Raw genomic sequence first — 20,402 nt, 5'->3', positions numbered from 1 at the left:
CTATCTATTCTTCAGATGTGGAAATTGTAAGCTATTTTTTTTTCATATGAAAGGTATCTATAAAGGAATTTATTTTAATGAAAGCATTGAGGGTTTTGGCATCCATTTGGTGTGCAGCAATCTAATTCAGTATGAAAGACATCCATACCCTACTTTCACTAAAAGCTCAAAGGTAAACAAAAAGGGCCATCTAAAGGGACAATATAGGCATTAAAACAACTTTAGCTTAATGAAGCAGTTTTGGTGTCTAGATCAGTGTTTCCCAACCCAGTCCTCAAGGCACACCTACCAGCCCAGGATTTAAGGATTACCCAGTTTTGTCTAAGGTGTTTTTAGAAAAAAAAAGAAAAAACACCTTAGACAAAACTGGGTAATCCTTAAATCCTGGACTGGTAGGTGTGCCTTGAGGACTGGGTTGGGAAACACTGGTCTAGATAATGCCCCTGCAGTTTCACTGCTCAATCCTATGCTATTTAGGAGTTGAATCTTTTTGCTTCTGTTTATGCAGCCCTAGCCACAACTCACATGGCTGTGACCCATACAGCCTGCGTAAACAAAATTGTTTAAGTTTTATTTAGACGTTAACTTGCTTTAGAAATTTGTATCTCCTACTCTGTAATTTGAACTTTACTCACACACAGGAGGATCCTGCAGGGTTTAGAAGGCTATTTACAGAGCAGGATATAATACATTCTTATTTAAATAGAATATGCAATACAGTGCAAACATTAGATGACTCTTTACAGGAATTGTTTAGGAAGGCTGTATAAGTCACATGTAGGGAGGTGTGACTAGGACTGCTTAGAAAAAGTGATTTAACTCCTAAATGGCAGAGAATTGAGCAGTAAGACAGCAGGGGCATAATCTATACATCAAAACTGCTTAATTAAGCTAAAAGTTGCTTGAATCCTATAGAGTCGCTATAATTAAATGCTCCCATGTGTTACCTTATTAGGCTTTAAAGGAACACTCCATTCACCATAATCCATTGTAATGGTTATGTTGCCCAGAGTGTCCTGGCATCATCCCACCGTATATCCCTGCATATTTTCCTGCATGACATCTAGGTTGCTCTATAGTGCTAAACAGGGCCATATACAACCACACTCTGAGAGTGTCCTGTATTGCCTGTGCTTTATTTAAATAGAAACATCTGCCTTCTTCTGCAGGAAAAGTTGTGATGTGGCTTGGGCACCCAGGTGCCCACATAAATTGTCAAACCATGCTTATATGACTTGGCTACTTATCATAGAACTGTGTCTGGGCAATCCTAGCACCTTAATCACTACATTGAGTTGTAGTGGTTATAATGATTAATGTATTAGTTTTGGGGCAAATAGACTGTCCCTGAAGTCACTGCTCTACAAATACTGCTTTTTCACAAAAATGCACCCTAAAGACACCTTTAGTGGTTGTTCCACAGGCAGCCACTAGAGGTGCATGCTATTATGGTTCTGCAATCTTGTTAGGAATGACATTTTAGATAATGCTAACTGCATCACCTATTGACAGCACACCCCCAGAAGGTGACGTGTTATTCCAACATGTGAGCAAGCTCAGCTGATTAGTTATCCTCTGTCATTTTTTCCACCTGTCCGTGCATTTGCATTGGGAAAAAGGATCTGCGCTAGAATTTAAAAGCGTTAACCATGCTCCATTTTTACCAAAGAAACAAAACATGATTCTTGGGCTGGGCCATAAAAGAGGGCTTTCCTGTCGAATGTTGCCCCAACATCTGGAGTAGACTTAATATTTTGAATAATTTTTTCAACATATTAAAATATATATATATATATATATATATATATATATATATATATATATATATATAATAAATATATAAATTACATATATATAAATCTAAGTATTACATGATTAAAATAGTTTTCATAATATTATATAATTTTAAATGTTTATTCACAAATATCAAATCATTTGGAAAGCTTATTCAGCAATATTAAAGGAACACTATAGTGTTGGCAAAACAAAAGTGTATCCCTAACACTAACATATCCCTCTGCTTTTGTGGCCCCCCTGCCCTCATCCAGGAAATTATTAAATAACCCTTTAAAAACTTATCTGGTTCCAGTACCAAGGTCCCTCGTTGCTGGGTCGGGCTTCTTCTCCGACAATGTCAGTCGATCAGGGGAACCTAATGCGTCATGAGCAACACATATTAGACCTTCCCCATAGGAAAGCTTTTCCTTTAATACTTTCCTATGGGGATTTAGAAGACACTTGATGAGAACCTCCAGCATTATTTCTCAGAGTTAAACTGTGTGTAAATGAAGGGAGCACCTCTAATGACTGCCTGAGAGACACTTTGAAACTGCAATGTTTTGCAATACATGGCTTCAGGGACAAGGTCACTACACCCAGACCACTTCAACGAGATGAAGTGGTCTGGGTGCCTATAATGTCCCTTTAAATCGAGGCTGTACAAAAGCCCTCCAAATGATTTATCTACAGAAGTCACCTTTAATGTCTTTTATGTAGATAAATAATTTAGAAAGTTTTTCTAACCGTATTGAATGATTTGGCAAGCTTATTAAATGGAGACGTAATCCCAAACGCAACATAAAATAATACAAACAGACAAAATACAAATGTATGCAGTGTTACAGTACACTATAATATACCATACTGTATCTCATGCATCAAGAAAAATAAAATTTTTCATAGATCTCTAGCTTTAAACATTTATGTTAGTTTTGAAGGAATATTGCTGGATTATTAAACACTTTTTTTAAAACTTAAAATACATTGTTCAAGCTGTTCACGCTTTTTGAACAAACACTAACATGGAATCATTATAATTTTCCAAGGCACAGTCATATGATTTCTTTTTTATCTTGCAAAATGTTTCCCCTCTGAGACTACTGAAGACATAATAATAAACACAATATGATAAGCTGTAACAAAGTCATTTTCTGCAGTCTCTCGAAGTGCCATTTTGTGAGAAAGAAGTTAAATTGTGTTCAGGAGTCCAGCTTAACAGGTGAAAATGTTTATAGAATCCAATCCCCTTGGAGAGGCATTGTCATTGCAAAGCATTCGTGAGATCAAACATATTTTTTTCAGTGATACATTTAGTCAACACATGGCATCCACAATTCTCTGGAGCCATCACAGCAAGCAGAATTCTCATCTCGAGAAAAGAATCTGAAACCGTGTTTAGGGAACTGTATTAACAGTTTAGCAAAACCGTAGATTGTCCTTACATCAGGTATATTTTGTACATTATCTCAACTTTAAAAAAAATAGCTACAAAAATATAAAACGTAGCAGATATATTGGTGATATTTGTCCTCTTCCTCTTATTTATAAACTCTTACTTTCAGATGATATTAATTAATTAAAGTCACCAGAACACCTACAGCTTATTGAATTTGTTCTGGTGTGTAGAATCATTACCTTCAGGCTTTTTGCTGTAAACACTGTCTTTCCAGAGAAAATGCAGTATTTACATTACAGCCTAGTGATAACTTCACTGGCCACTCCTCAGATGGCTGCTAGAGATCCTTCCTGGGTCATGGCTGCCTAAAATGCATCCAAACATTCAGTATCTCCTCCCTCTGCATGCAGACACTGAACTTTCCTCATCGAGTTTCATCGATTCAATTAATCTCTATCAGGAGATGCTGATTGGCCAGGGCTGTGCTTGAATTGTGCTGGCTCTGCCCCTGATCTGCCTCTTTGTCAGTCTTAGCCAATCCTATGGGGAAGCATTGTGATTGGATCAGGCCACCACGTATGCTGATGTCCAGGGGACCAGGGTGGCTAGATGGTGGTTTTAACCCTATAGGGTCAGGAATACATGTTTGTGTTCCTGACCCTATAGGGATCCTTTAATCAATCTATATTTATAGAATGGTATAGACTGGTGTCTATTTGTACCCTCTCACCCAAACAGTATTCAAGTTTATGGGTGCATTAGCATCCCCTGCTGCTTAAAGTACTCATTAATAATGCCTTTCCTTCATCCCTTCATCTTGCCCAATATATATATATATATATATATATATATATGTAAAATATATGTCTTTATCTTATTTTTTAGCATTGGAAACCAATTTTAACTTTGTACTATTTAAACATTTCTCCAGCCATCTGCAATGATATCTGGAGCCAAGCCATACCCCTTCCTACTAGTAATCTACTAATCCTTCCCAAACAGCTACAGGCTGCTTTGGAAGTAAACAACAAAGATTAGATTAGATAAACATGAAATACAAATGGACTTTGGGAGTATAATAATTATCTAGAGAAGAGTTTAAATTAAGCTTAAATTAGCCCATTTATTACCGTGTTATTTACTAAACTGATTAAAAATGAATTAAAAAAGTAAATTAAAATTTTTAGGTAAAAATGGAAAAATTCAACAATTCAGGTATTTTTACTATTTAGCTATTTGGGCGTAGGAGCAGTGATTTCCTTATCCGCTCTTCTCAGATCCTAGTATAATAAATAAACCTTGTTAATAAAAAAGTTGTGGACCCTGGTGTGGTAGATGAACTTAAAACCAAGTCAAAATTAATAGGCAAAAAAATGAATAGGTAACTTTATTTGTTTAAATACATGATCTCCGACCAAGAACCTTCAAACAGACAATTTCTACACTTTTCAACAGTGTACAACTGGCATTACCCATGCCCAGGAAACTTTAGATAAATATTGGGGAAAGTCTATTAGGTAGAGTCTTTACATCAGAGGTTTCTAATTAAAGGTTTATGTGTACATGTTTTAATTAAGAATCTTGAAACTAGGAACTGTTCAACTCTAACCAGGTAAAGTCATACTAGAGGACAAGTGACCATTGTTTTGGACATAAGACCATACCAAGATTCCTTTTGGCAGAATACACGATTAACAGGTGCATGATAGAAACAAAGATGTCTTGCACGTATTCCACACTTAACAGACACTAAGGTCCTCTCCTCACTCATAGCCCAACCTCAATAACACTGCTCTGGAATGCAAAAAGCTTGGTTTTCTCTTGGAACAATTCAAAAGTTCATGCAGTCATACAATAGTAAAGTCTGAAAAAAGATGGAGTCAAGTAAGGAGCAATATTGTGCTCACACTGGTGGAATTTTTGTTTTTGTTTCTTTTATTTACACTCTATTTAAAAAAAAAATGAATTGTTTTTAATTCTGGAGCACTGTAAAGGGAATTGCATTGTTTTCCCGAAAACATTATGAGTAGTGAAAATATAGTATAATATAGGAAATAATAATAGCGCAACTGTTTAAAACAATTCTTAGCGTGAACACCAGAAGAATTGGTGGGGGAAGGGACGGAGATGGTGTAGTCAGCTAGGTTCAGATAAATCAGATACCAGTTCCCTTGAATCAGATTCAAGGGAACTGGTATCTGATTTATAAGACAAAAAAAAGTGGAGGACTCTAGGTCCATAGAACAATTGATACAGGTTACCAATGACAATAAGGAATTTAGAAAGGTTTGATCTATGTGGCAGTAAACAAACACCATTTTTTTGTCTTATAATCTGTGTGGTAGGGGTGCCCTATATCCAGCATAGAGAAATTAGTTATTTGGCAGCATTAATAAGATGTTGTGTAAGGGAGCATTTTTATGTTTTATGTGATGTAAAAGTAAGGATGAAAGTGTGAATATGTAAGGGTCTTCAAGAGTGATGAGATCTAGACATGTGCAATTCGTTTCATACCAAATGCAAATTCAGACGAATTTCAATAATTCGGACATTCAGATGCTTCTGAATGTCCGAAGTGCCAAATTTACGAATTGCCGAATTTCGGAATTGCCGTAGTGAGTGCTTCGGATTTCTAAAAAGTGGCAAAACAGGAGAGGGTTGTGGTTAGGGGTTGAGAGTTGGGTTAGGGTAGGGTTAGTGGTTGGGGTAGAGGTAGGGGTAGGGTTAGGTTTAGGCTTAGGGTTAGGCTTAGGGGTAGGGTTAGTGGTTGGTGTAGGGGTAGGTTTAGTGGTTGGAGTAGGGTTAGGTTTAAGGGTAGGGTTAGGGTTAAGGGTTGGGGTAGGGTTAGTGGTTGGGGTAGGTTTTGGGTTAAGGGTTGGGGTAGGGTTAGGTTTAGCGGTAGCATTAGGGATAGGGTTAAGGGTTTGGGTAGGATTAGTGGTTGGGGTTGGGGTAGGGTTAAGCTTAGTGGTTGGTTTAGATTTAGGGGTTGAGTTAGGTTTAGGGGTAGAGTTAAGGGTTGGGGTAGGGTTAGTGATTGGAGTAGGGTTAAGTTTAGGGGTAGGATTAAGGGTTTGGGTAGGGTTAGTTGTTGGGGTTAGGGTAGAGTTAGGTAGGGGTAGGGTTAGGGTTAGGGGTAGGGTTAGTGGTTTGGGTAGGGTTAAAAATGAAAAATAAACAAAAATATATGTGCAATTTTGTTCTAACTGTATTTTGATATTTATATATATATATTGATATCAAAATACACTTAGAATGAAATAATATATATATATTTATATACATAAATATATATGTATATATCACTATATATACCAATATATAAATAAAACTTATTTACAAAAATTATATATATATTAATATATATAATTAAGTCATTTTATTAACATCTTAAGGACGGCGTGCGTGCCGTCCTTGGGGACTTGGCTCTAAACGCCGGGGGAAAGCATAGCACGTCCCCGCCGTCCTATTTACTTACCGGGTCGCTGACGATCCCACGCCGGTGATCGCAGTGGGGGGACTCACCTGCCATTCCAGGGAGTCCCCCTGCTTCCTTTCCGGCCCTCCTGTGCCATGTGATCGCGAGGTCCTCGCAAGGACCTCGCGATCACATGGACTGCATAGCCGTCCACAGCAAAGCCAGCAGAGGGAGTGCCTGTAATTACAGGTACCCCCCCTGCTGCCTGTTAAAAAATAAATAAAAGATTAAAACAGTTTAAAATAACATTATATATACTTAGATCATATACAGTTGCAAGAAAAAGTATGTGAACCCTTTGGAATGATATGGATTTCTGCACAAATTGGTCATAAAATGTTATCTGATCATCATCTAAGTCACAACAATAGACAATCACAGTCTGCTTAAACTATTAACACACAAAGAATGAAATGTTGCCATGTTTTTTATTGAACACACCATGTAAACATTCACAGTGCAGGTGGAAAAAGTATGTGAACCACTAGACTAATGACATCTCCAATAGCTAATTGGAATGAGATGTCAGCCAACTGGAGTCCAATCAAAGAGATGAGATTGAAGGTGCTGGTTACAGCTGCCCTATAAAAAACACACACCAGTTCTGGGTTTGCTTTTCACAAGAAGCATTGCCTGATGTGAATGATGCCTCGCACAAAAGAGCTCTCAGAAGACCTACAATTAAGAATTTTTGACTTGCATAAAGCTGGAAAGGGTTATAAAAGTATATCCAAAAGCCTTGCTGTTCATCAGTCCACAGTAAGACAAATTGTCTATAAATGGAGAAAGTTCAGCACTGCTGCTACTCTCCCTAGGAGTGGCCGTCCTGTAAAGATGACTGCAAGAGCACAGCGCAGACTGCTCAATGAGGTGAAGAAGAATCCTAGAGTGTTAGCTAAAGACTTACAAAAGTCACTGGCAAATGCTAACATCCCTGTTAGTGAATCTACAATACGTAAAACACTAAGCAAGAATGGATTTCATGGGAGGATACCACAGAGGAAGCCATTGCTGTCCAAACAAAACATTTCTGCACATTTACAGTTTGCACAAGAGCACCTGGATGATCCACAGCAGTACTGGCAAAATATTCTGTGGACAGATGAAACCAAACTTGAGTTGTTTGGAAGAAACACACAACACTATGTGATGCAATAAAGAGGCATAGCACACGAACATAAAAACCTCATCCCAACTGTGAAGAAAATTTTATTTGCTAGCACTATATTTACCCCTGTAACTTTTCAAGACACCATAAGACCTGTACATCGGGGTACTGTTTTACTTGGGAGACTTCGCTGAACACCAATATTAGTGTTTCCAAACAGTAAAATGTATTACAACAATGATATCATCAGTGAAAGTGATGTTTTTTGCATTTTTCACACACAAACGGCACTTACACTGACTATATAATTCTTGTGATATTTTTAACCCCTTAAGGACACATGACATGTGTGACATGTCATGATTCCCTTTGATCTCAGAAGTTTGGTCCTTAAGGGGTTAACTGTTTTGAAACACTAACATTTGTGTTCAGTGAAGTCTCCTGAGTATAACAGTACCCCTCATGTACAGGTTTTATGGTGTTTTCAAAAGTTACAGAGTCAAATATAAGGCTTGCGTTCCAGCTTTTTCACATTGAAATTTGCCAGATTAGTTACTTTACCTTTGAGACTGTATGGTAGCCCAGGAATGAGAATTACCCCCATGATGGTATACCATTTGCAAAAGTAGATAACCCAGGGTATTGCAAATGGGGTATGTCCAGTCTTTTTTAGTAGTCACAAACACTGGCCAAAATTATCATTCAAATTAGTTTTTTGCATTTTTCGCACACAAACAAATATTAATGCTAACTTTGGCCAGTGTTTGTGACTAAGTGGCTACTAAAAAAGACTGAATATACCCCATTTGCAATACCTTGGGTTGTCTACAATTGCAAATGGTATGCCACCATGGGGGTAATTCTCATTCCTGGGCTACCATACGGTCTCAAAGGCAACATGACCCATCTGGCAAATTTCAATGTAAAAAAACCTGAAAAATATAACATGCTATTTTTGACCCTGTAACTTCCCAAAACACCATAAAACCTTAACATATGGGGTACTGTTTTACACATGAGACATCACTGTTTACGTTTTATTTTTATGAAAATGTGTACATTTGGCTCAGTCCTTAAGGGGTTAATGGTAATGGTTGTACTGATATCTTAAAACATTATCCTTTGTTTGGACTTTACAAAAATCAGGAGATAAATATATCACTACTGTAAATAGGAATGAGTATGTTGTATAGAACTCTATGGTCTTGCTTATTTCCCATGTCTTAGCAAAAATAAGCAAGTATCACACATGTTAAAATATACATAAAAGAACTGTAGCTATAACGTATTCTGCAGTGTAATCCTGTCTCTTATAATGTGAGTTTTTGTTTATCATCCATTTCTGATTTATGGTATGCTGTATTAGAATTATGGACATAGTCTATTTAATGTATTCAATATTTTTTCCATTAGCCACAAGCTGTAGGAAATAGTTTACTCAACTTTTTTTGTTTGGACAGTGAGCAGAAGATATTGTGGTCTCACTTATGGTGAATATTCTGTGACTTGCCAGAAAACCGTTTATCTGAAAGATGGATAGATGGGTAGATGGATAGATAGATAGATAGATATACATAGATTGATTGATACCGTGAATAGATTCCTTTATCTATGTTCTAACATGACAAGACATCCCCAAGGCTTAGCACCTGCTCATACCACTAAAATTATATGTCTCCCAACAGTCCCAGATGTGATAGAAGAGACATGATTTGGGGTTCCTGTCCTCCAGCCACACGTTAGATCTTTGATGTTCACTTCTGGGGACACCAGGGAAATGTTCTTTGTAAGTGCAGCATGAGCACATCACTAGACTTGCATTCACTGTGCAAACTGAACCCAGAATCACTTCAACACGGCTCTGCACATTGGGTACCTGGATCACACAGTGTCTCTTGTATGTCCTCTACTGACCCAATGCACTCTTGTCTACCTCCCAGTGCTGGGAGCTGTGATTTTTCAACCTTCCACGTAGTATGTTGTTTAGACCAGTCTATTTCCGAAGATTTCCCAGTACAGTTAAAGCAACGACCACCTGATACTTACGTAACTATATTTCCCTTTAAAAACAAAATCAGTCCTGAACAGCGCTAGTTCTGTTAGTTTTCATTGTATCACCTGTGGTGTTAGACGATCTGTTGATTTTCACTGTGTTGATTGAACCATGCTAGCCAGAGAAAACACAGCTTCGACATTTCCCACAATTAAAACCTTTTTAGGTTTTGGAAGCAAAATGTTGATTTTTTTTTCTGCTTTGCACTTGCAAAAGGAAAACTATTTTTTTTTTCAGTTGAGTGCTCATAGTTACACTGGAGTCTTTTGAAGAAATTGAGAAAATAACTATCGAGCCATCTGTTAATTCACTACAATGATCAGTGGAGAATTAAAACCAAATTTGCAAATGTTAGGCCAAAGTAGGTGTGAACATAGACTATTTTTTTGGCCTACATTTTTTTCCAATGTACAAAAGTTGATTTAATGTTGTTGGATAAGCTTTCCAAATGATTTCATATATTTAGGATACACTTGTAAAAAAATTTTTTTCAACATATTGATATATAAAAAAATACATCAAATATAAAAGAAAATGTATTAATATATATATCAAGAGTATCAAAATATTGAATAATTTTAAATATTTTTCATAATGTGAAATCATTTGGAAAGCTTATTCTACATTATTACACAAAATAGAGGGGATTATATAGTTACATAGTTACACAGTTACATAGTTACATAGCTGAAAAGAGACTTGCGTCCATCAAGTTAAGCCTTCCTCACATATGTTTTTTGCTGTTGATCCAAAAGAAGGCAAAAAACCCCAGTTTGAAGCACTTCCAATTTTGCAACAAGCTTGGAAAAAAATTCCTTCTTGACCCCAGAATGGCAGTCAGATTTATCCTTGGATCAAGCAGTTATTACCCTACACGGAAAGATTATATCCTTGAATATTCTGTTTTTGCAAGTATGCATCTAGTAGCTGTTTGAACATCTGTATGGACTCTGATAAAACCACATCTTCAGGCAGAGAATTCCACATCCTGGTTGTTCTTACAGTAAAAAAACCTTTCCTTTGCCTTAGACGAAATCTTCTTTCTTCTAGTCTAAACGCATGACCTCGTGTCCTATGTAAAGTCCGGTTTGTGAATAGATTTCCACACAATGGTTTGTATTGGCCTCGAATATATTTGTATAATGTTATCATATCCCCTCTCAGGTGACGTTTTTCTAAACTAAATAGGTTTAAATTTGTTAACCTTTCTTCATAGCTGATATGTTCCATTCCTTTTATTAATTTTGTAGCCCGCCTCTGCACTTTTTCTAGTGCCATAATATCCTTCTTTAGAACAGGTGCCCAAAATTGCACAGCATATTCAATGTGTGGTCTTACCAGTGATTTATAAAGAGGCAAAATGATATTCTCGTCCCGAGAATGAATGCCCTTTTTCATGCATGACAATACCCTACTGGCCTTGGCCACTGCTGATTGACATTGCACATTGTTGCATAGTTTGTTGTCTATAACAATTCCCAAGTCCTTTTCATGTGTTGTTATCCCTAATTCGCTTCCATTAAGGGTATACGTTGCTTGTGTATTCTTTACGCCGAAGTGCATAACTTTGCATTTTTCAACATTACATTTCATCTGCCATTTGAGTGCCCAGTCCTCCAGTCTATCTAAATCCCTCTGCAGCAAAGTAATATCTTGCTCACATTGTATTATTTTACAAAGTTTTGTGTCATCTGCAAACACTGAAACATGACTTTCAATGCTGTCTTCCAGATCATTTATAAACATGTTAAATAGAAGGGGTCCCAGAACAGACCCCTGAGGGACACCACTTGCCACCTCTGTCCAGCTTGAAAATTTACCATTAACGACAACTCTTTGTACTCTGTTTTTAAGCCAATGTTCTACCCAAGAACAAGCATTTTCATCTAGACCGATTTCCTTGAGTTTGAACACTAATCTTCTGTGTGGAACTGTATCAAATGCCTTGGCAAAGTCCAAATAGATCACATCCACTGCAACACCCTGATCTATACTTCTACTTACTTCTTCGTAGAATGCAATCAAGTTAGTTTGACACGACCTGTGCTTCATAAAACCGTGCTGATTTTTGCTGATAACCATGTTCTTCTCAAGGAATTCTTGAATATAATCCCTTAATAACCTTTCAAATATTTTACCAGCCACAGAAGTTAAGCTCACAGGTCTATAATTTCCAGGCAAGGATTTTGAACCCTTTTTGAATATAGCAGGGGAATTTGCAGATTTTTGTGCAAAATATATTAATTGGAAAATGTGCAATACCCTTGTAGATTTTCCTCAATGTCTAGTTTAGTAAATATCCCATATTGGATATGTTGATATTTTACCAGGTATTTTTTTTTCATTGTTGTTTTTCTGGAGTGTGAATTAATATTAATCTGTACAAATTTAGTATTAAATGCATTTTTTTGAATGGTTTATTTTTTATATTGAATTATAGCATGCCTTTTTCTTTAAGTGCAATAATGACATCTAAGTATATAAAATAAAAAAAAAAGGGCAGACATCCAAGTCGAGACATGAAGGATGTTGCACTCGTAAACTTTCTATTCTGTTTTCTTTCTAAAATATCTTTTGGCCTATATCCTCTGGCTGTGGTTTTATAGGATCATGTTTAATCTTTTTCATCTCTTCTCTTTATCTTTAAGCCCAACCCCGGCGCTTGCCTCAGCCAAAAACTTCAGCACTGACACAGAGCGAGGAAGAAACTGGCAGGATACAAAATGGTCATGTAGGTCTGACTAGCAGCAATGGAATTCACAATGGGGTCAAACATGCTGCTGCAGATCACAGAAAGTTATCCGCTCCTGTTTCTCAAAAAATGCACAGGAAAATTCAGTCCAGTTTATCTGTGAACAGCGATGGCAGCAAACACAGCAAAATAAGTTCAGCCTATCCTCAGAAACCAACCTCTTCACCCGAAGGTAAGCTGATTAATTCCATATTTAATTACTCTGTGCAGATACTTTACAAGAGCACATTTTTCGGAAGTATATTAAACATCTGTGTTTTTTTTTTTTGTGTTTTTTTGCATTGGCAAAATGTTACAAAACTATGCTTTATGTTACTTTTTCCTGTCTGTTATTTATTATGTTATTTGTTTATGTTCTTCCCTCAGCTCTTCCTTCCTGACATCTATCCCCTTGCAGCGAGAGGGAATGATGTCAGAGGAGGAGGATCAGGCTGCCAGGACAACTCGTTCTCATTTTATATGTATGTGGGTATGTGGTGGCCAAGTGTGCTGTGTGTAATTCCTGAGTGTAATATGTATGTGGGTGTGTGGTGGCTGATGTGCTGTGTGTAATGGCTGAATATGTTGTGTGTGATTCCAGTGTGTAATACGTATGTGTGTGGTCTGTGTGAGATATTGGTGAGGTGGTTTTGTTTGTATGTTGCAACTCCACCCTCACCATTTCATTTTGCATTTCTGAAATAAATGTAAAAAAAGTTTTTTGTGCTGCCCTCCTGCTTACCTTTTATGCAGGGGGGGGGGGGGGGGGCTAGGACCCCTGGTGATCCAGCAGAAATTCTAAATCTTAGGTTGTCCAGGGGTTTCTTAATTCCTGGTGGTGTTTCCCAGTGGGGTAAATAATTGACCTTTCCATTCATAGCAAGTAATTCAAATTAATTTTCATTCATAGCACCCCCCCCCCACCCCTGCCACTCATAGCCCCCCTACCCCTTCCATTCATATTACTCCCCATCCCTTCCATTCGTATTACTCCTCTCACCCTTTCCATTCATGTTACTCCCCTCAACCATTCCATTCATATTACTCCCCCAACCCTTCATTTCATATTACTCCTCCCCCCAACCATTCCATTCATATTACTCTCCCCAACCCTTCCATTCATGTTACTCCCCTCAACCATTCCATTCATATTACTCCCCCAACCCTTCATTTCATATTACTCCTCCCCCCAACCATTCCATTCATATTACTCTCCCCAACCCTTCCATTCATATTACTCCTCCCTCTAACCATTTCATTCACATTACTCCCCTCACCCTTTCCATTCATATTACTCCCCCCTACCCCTTTTATTCATATTACTCCCCCAAACCCTTCCATTCATATTTCTCCTCCCCCTAACCATTCCATTCATATTACTCCCTTCCACCCCTTTCGTTCATATTACTCCCCCTACCTCTTCCATTTATGTTACTCCCCCCTACCCTTTCCATTCATATTACTCCCCCCACCCTTTCCATTCATATTACTCCTGCTCTAGCTCTTATATTAATATTACTCCCCATGCCTCCACCTCTTCAAATTATAATCCCTCCTCTAACCCTTCCATTCATACCAACTGCTTTTTTTCGACTGACGTGATGGTAGTGCTGGCTCTGCTCTGCTCTGCCCCCTACATACTATTGGCCCCCCTCCCTGCTGTTTTAGCTGACATAGCAGGAGGGGGGGGCTGTCAATCTCCGGCGGTGAGTCCCACTGAGCGCAGGGTAGTCAAGTGACACCTGGTGCTCCTACGCATAGCCAGAGGGGGCGGCGCTCCCCCTCCTAGTGTACAGTGCGTGCGGCTCCCTTATGGAGCCGCACGCTGCCTGGGGCTACAGGAGCGCAGGTCAAAGGGGGTGCAAAAATCACTTGTCATTCTGACAAGTCATTTTTGCTCCCCCACCCCTCGGCCTGCACCCATGGCAGGCGCCAGTTTCGCCACCCCCACAGTACGTCCCTGCCATCACATGCACCTAAATTTCTCGGCTTCTTGACCTCATGACATTACCAACCTGCTGCATTAGCCCCCCAAATCCCTCCCTCCCCCATCCCCAAAATCTTTTGTTGTCCTTAGCATTCACTCATGCTCTCAGAATCTATACTATATTCAGTGGCATCCCTCTCTGTATATAGCAAATTAATCCTATCCTTAAAAGTCCTCAACTCAATTTCACTTAACAGAGAAATTTAAAGTTTTTTGGTGCGTCAGCATCTATTCCTGCAACATGTCACTTGTACATCCTGAAACAGCCATGCACACATTCATGTTGAAGGTCATTGCAAATGTTCCCTTAAAAAAAGACCAACAAATCTATCAAATCCTCAAAGGACAGCACTTAGAGAGCATACGAATAGATTGCTAGACCAGTGAGTGAGAAATGGGAAAATAAAAACAATGTGTTAAAACTTTTAGTAGGACATTAATATACAATTATCTGTTTGTGTAACAAGATGTAGAATACTTATAAAACATGTGTATGTGATATTCCCTCTATTTTAGTGCCTTAGTCTTCCACCCAGGAGAAAAAGGTCTAGTAGCTGATTTAGAGTGTGATGAGGTCATGCGTCAACACATTACATAATAAAACATGCTGTCATTTTAACTATGCTAATGGAAACCAGTGGATTCGATTGACAACACTAAGGGTTAAATAGTAAGGTAGATATCTGAGAGCATAGTTGATTTGTTTGGCAGAGAACAGTGGGCACAGCGAATGAAGATTCTATTATCCATGAAAAAGTATTTCAGTGAAAACCTCCATATGCTATTATGAAAATTTATGATGTCCAAAAACTTGCATCCTTTTCTATCTTGCTACACATGAATGTGTTCTGAATCCACACTGGCTTAAAACATGAAAATCGCTTTTTATAAGCTTTTTCGAAAGTCCTTTGTTCATCACTGGCACAGTTCCATAACTAGTTAAGGTATCATTGACAAATGTGACCAAAAAATTATCTTAATACTCATTTAACTATGGCTACTTTTGCTAATCCCTGTTTAATCAATTCCTTATAGGTTTCAAGCTTTTGTAGGCAGTCATCTAATAATTGCAAATTAATATCATCCAAAGAGAAATAAGAGAATGGCGTGAATTGGCAAAAACTCAAATAGCCTTCCCTTAAGTTACTTCTCTGCTCATATCTCAAACAAGTGTTAGCTAATGTATGCAATTACCAATGGATGCTTTATTATTGACATATGTTATGTTATTATTTATGTAGCGCCAACAAATTCCGCAGCGCTTTACAGTGGGTGGACCAACAAACATGTAGTTATAACCAGACAAGTTGGACTCACAGGAAAGGAGGGGTTGAGGGCCCTGCTCAATGAGCTTACATGCTAGAGGGAGCAGGGGTAAAGTGACACAAAAGGTAACCTCCCTGACTGAACTCTCCAACAAGGGCAGTCCAATACTAAAAAGCAAGGCACAAGCTATTCAAATAATTGTTTTATCGTTTATGAGTACATTGCTACCTGTACTCCTCTCTAGTCTTATGGAAATAAGTTAAAACAGGACATTGAGAATAAACACAAACTGTGTTGGCTTTCCTTTAAGTTATACCCACAAATGTTTAAATCAAATGTTTTGTCCCTTGTGCCATTACATGCTTAACCTGTGCTATATGTATATCATATCTGATTGACCCTAGTCAAAATGTTAAAATATCTGGTGTATATACCCTCTGAATAAAAGATACTAACACCAAAATGATTGCTTCTGCCTTTTGGGCCTTGTAAGTGACTTATAGCTAATTTGTTTTTACAGGTAACTCTGTGCTCATCAGTTTTACATAGATTCCATGTATTAGCAATATGGTGAACAAGGACCAGCCACAAGTGCTTCAGGTTCCCTAGTTTTGGACCATATGCCTCCTACTAACACCATGACCACATTCTAATTTTAGATGTAGTGCATATTGTAGAGGACTGGACCCTGCACCAGAGTCTGCCCCAGTTTACTGGAGGGGACTGCTTGCTTGCCTCCTGCCCAGTGATTATGGTCCCGGGAGGATGGGACCCTTTAAAGAACTACATTTGGGCATAATGAATTTTAATGCTGTCCCTGGCCCTTTAAATACTGTGGAGCAGTATTACAACTTTTAAACTGGCACTTCAGATGCAGTCGAAGTGCGGAAGTCGTCAAAGAGCCGAAGTCGTCGAAGTGGCCGCCATTACAGTCGAACACGTGGCGACGGCCATTTTAATCCAGTCGAACGCGGTGACCTGTATCTTCCCCTACGCTTCGACACTGCGGCTGGAGACTAAGTCCCGTTCGAAGATTTGAACACACGTTCGAACAGGACTTTGTCATTTCTGGGTGTAAAATAGACCTCTGGTAGACAATAACACCATGGAAACACAACCCCGGTTTCACTTCGACACTTCGACAGAAGTCGAAGTGCGTTCGACGATTCGAACGCCGCCTTCAGATGGGACTTTGTTATTTTCAGGGCAGAAATAGACCGAGCGCACAGCCTGAATCTGTGGAACTGTTTTGGGCATGGAAATGTGCCTGCGGTCAGTCACAAAGGTCTTCCGACTAACTTTTGAACTAATGGAAGGATTTGCATGATTTTTGAGTATGTTCACATTTCAAGTGTGCTGATTAATAATATGTGGGTTTTATTAAGATTGAATGTATAGTTTTAAAGTTATAAAAATGTATAAACATTTATAAGTTTTAGCTTGGAGATAATTGAGGAGATACAGTAAGAAACTCAATTATCTCCCAAGCAGAGGGTAGGGAATATGTGGGATGTAACCGATAGTTGATTGGTCTGTGGTCTGTGGTCTGTGGTCTTATTGTCTGTGGGCGTCTCCCTTGCAGGGGAGCACTGCATAAAAGCAGAGTACCTGCCATTAAACCTGAGTTCTACTTTACCCTCAATTTGGAGTGTCGTCTCTTATTGGGGGAATCTGCTACAAGGGATTGCTATGCTTGTCATATTCTCTTGCTGAATCACTGCTAAGCTATTGGAATAGCTGGTTCCTGTTTTGCTCTCTGAAGGAGTCTACGGTGGTTATGGTGTCTGCTGCAGTGCTTGGAGTCCTCAGGAAGCGCTAGGAGCATCCTTCAATGGAGGTACCCAGTCGGGGTGCCAGGTGATCCGTTACACATATAGCTTGTTCTATTAATCATGTACAAACATAATATTTTTCAGTTGCCATAATCTTGCAAAACAGTGCACAATGCATATCTTATGATAGTGGTAGGCAATATTCAGCCCTTCAGATATTGTGGACTACATCTCAATTAATGCTAGCAAAGCACCAGGGGAGATGTAGTCCACAGCATCTGAAGTGCCAAAGTTTGCTTACACCTTATTGAAAAAATATGGACTTATTATAATTCATTATTATGCCAAGAAGTCCTGCAGTCCTGGATAAAGGGTAAATGGAATTTGACAAATGGAAACACATTGGATACAGTAGATTTTAGGAACCCTGTCCATACGTTTGATGAAACCGGAGATTCAGATAAGGGATATAAAAAAAAAAAAGGTCTAGGGGGAAGCAAGAGAAAGTGTTTATTACATTGCAGATATCATGGTAATGGGTATTGAGGCTGGCTGGGTGATGTATGAAATAAAATATTTCATTTTGTTTGTGAAGATATTGGGGATTTGTGGATGATTCTTATAAGTGAGAGAGAGAGAGAGAGAGAGAGAGAGAGAATATGGCTAGAGTGGTGGAGAGCCTCAAAGTGGTGAAGACCTACACATTGGGTGGGTTTTTGCAATTCATAATTTAGTAATTAACTTTTTCTTCTGTCTGGGATGTGTAGGGTGAAACAACTAAAAGAGAGAAAGAGAGGTTGAGGAAAAGAAGATTGTAGCTGAGATAGTTGCATGTTAGAATAGCTGTTAAAAAGGTTTCAATGTTCTATGTGGCTGATGTTGTGAGAAAGATACAGAAGTGATACCAAAGGTAAAGATGAGTGCAGAGATTGTGGAGACTATTTCCTAGTGACAGACAGAGTTATAGTAATGGGGGCTTTTAGAAAGAATATGTCACCACACAAGAAGGAGCTTATCGGTGGTATTAGTCCCACGTTGGAGGACAATGCACAGTCATAAGATCAAATGTATTTAGAATAAATAGGAAGCAGTAGCTTACTCCCTTCACTAATCAAACATTTCCATTCATAGTAATCCTTATGATCTCTACAATATGATTTTCTTGTTTCAATTCTCACGTCATCAAGCCCAGAGTTCCAGTGAGAAAGTCATGCATCCATACATATTTTATTTTAACTTAGCGGAGTCCAATACTCTGTTTAGTGTCACTTTCCACCAGGAAGGCTGAAAAGAAGACATTTTCCCCAACTTCCTGTACATACGCAACGCATATTGTATTAACACGTTATGCTTTATGACTGGAAGCTTTGTTTTTCTTTACTTATCTTACATATGAATAGATATAAAAGCTGCATCTGTAAAATCGGATAAGTTGGCTAATGATTTTTTAAATGTATCCTGTATAAATTACTTTATATAAGCATTTAAAATAATTATATAGTTATTTGTTTCTACTTTTAATATCTGTGTAAGTATTACTGTTATTTACTGCAGTTTTATTATTCCTATTTAAAAAAAATAATAAAAACAAATATATATATATATATATATATATATATATATATATATATATATATATATTTAATCTATATTACCAGATTACCAGCACTCAGATAGATAGATAGACAAATAGATGGGTAGAGATATATAAATATATACTGTTTATGGTGGAAAGCTGTATGCTATATTATGTTTTATTCTTACTTTGCTTTTTTCCTTATATCTCTGTATCATCATTTTAGTTCACCTTCTTTCTTGTTTGTATTAGACTGCTGTGCTTCTTTGATTCTGGCCTGTCTCTTCTGTCAGTGCACTGAGTTCATCCTTGGCCCACATCAGGTTTGCTCCCCCTGCCTGCATGAGGCCTGTAACACCTGCTGTGGCTACTGCTCCTGTGTCTGTGTGGGCCTTGAGGAAACTCCTGCTGAGGACCTCAACTTCCACTTTGATTGTGACTTTGCCCTTTTTGATTCTTGCTGTGAGACAGCTGAGTGCCTGGAGATCTGTTTTGAGTGTTCTGAACTCTGTGAATATAGCTAGCTTAAAAAAAGGACGACCAAGGTCAATGTTAAGTAAGTGAGTTTATTTACTGTTACACTGACTGTGAGACTTACATGGATGGAAACATCTAACCAAAAATTAAATATTAATTTCTATTCCCTTCCCAGAACTTCACAAAACTAATTGTAAGCTTAAACACTGTAGCATGATTCTTGTCGTAAAACCTAACACAGTGACTAAAGTGCATGAATTATGTTTTAACTGTATAATTCTGACGGGCACACATTATCTTCTATTCATTGTATAGGTTTAATAATACCTAGCCAATATGTAGAATGCTCATAATCAATTATCCCAACCCTCACCCCCTTAAATCATATTTATATAAACTCAGCATTGAAATTGTATATTATATAAACATTGCTGTCCTATAATATATCTTTGTATTGTTTATAGAAAAACGCTTAACCTTACGTAGAATTATGACCTATTTTCGGTGTTTAAAAAATATTACTTGTCTGTCGATGCTGTTGGGGCATGGACGGAATGTTTGTAAACCATATGCACACAAAAATAAAGAATTAAAAAAAAAATAAAAAAAAAATTTAATAGGGGTTGCATGTAGGTTGTATAAGAAGTACAGTTACAATTCACAATAGGCTTTTTTTTTTGGTTTGAGAGAATGTTAAGCCTTTAAAAAGTAATAATAATAATATTTGTAATATAATTATTTTAATGCATTTAGTTTATAGGCATGTATTTCAATGCTTT

General features: G+C 37.9%; 1 protein-coding gene across 3 annotated transcripts in view; it reads left to right on the top strand.

The window, feature by feature from the left end:
- The window catches only part of MDFIC (MyoD family inhibitor domain containing), a 128,999-nt gene that overhangs the window by 89,057 nt on the left and 19,540 nt on the right, over nucleotides 1-20,402 (top strand). Inside the window, exons 4-5 of one of the 3 annotated variants that reach the window (XM_063446871.1) lie at nucleotides 12,463-12,738; nucleotides 19,399-19,699. In XM_063446871.1, coding sequence (XP_063302941.1) covers nucleotides 12,463-12,738; nucleotides 19,399-19,670 — 548 coding nt within the window. In that variant the 3' untranslated portion in view covers nucleotides 19,671-19,699. Of the gene's footprint in view, nucleotides 1-12,462; nucleotides 12,739-19,398; nucleotides 19,700-20,402 lie in introns of those variants that run through there. The other 2 variants (XM_063446870.1, XM_063446872.1) reach the window with 2 other exon arrangements.

Source organism: Pelobates fuscus, chromosome 3 (assembly GCF_036172605.1).
Source record: "Pelobates fuscus isolate aPelFus1 chromosome 3, aPelFus1.pri, whole genome shotgun sequence".
NCBI lineage: Eukaryota > Metazoa > Chordata > Amphibia > Anura > Pelobatidae > Pelobates > Pelobates fuscus.
The sequence above is the reverse complement of the archived record's forward strand: the minus strand, read 5'-3'. Positions and strand labels throughout refer to the sequence as shown.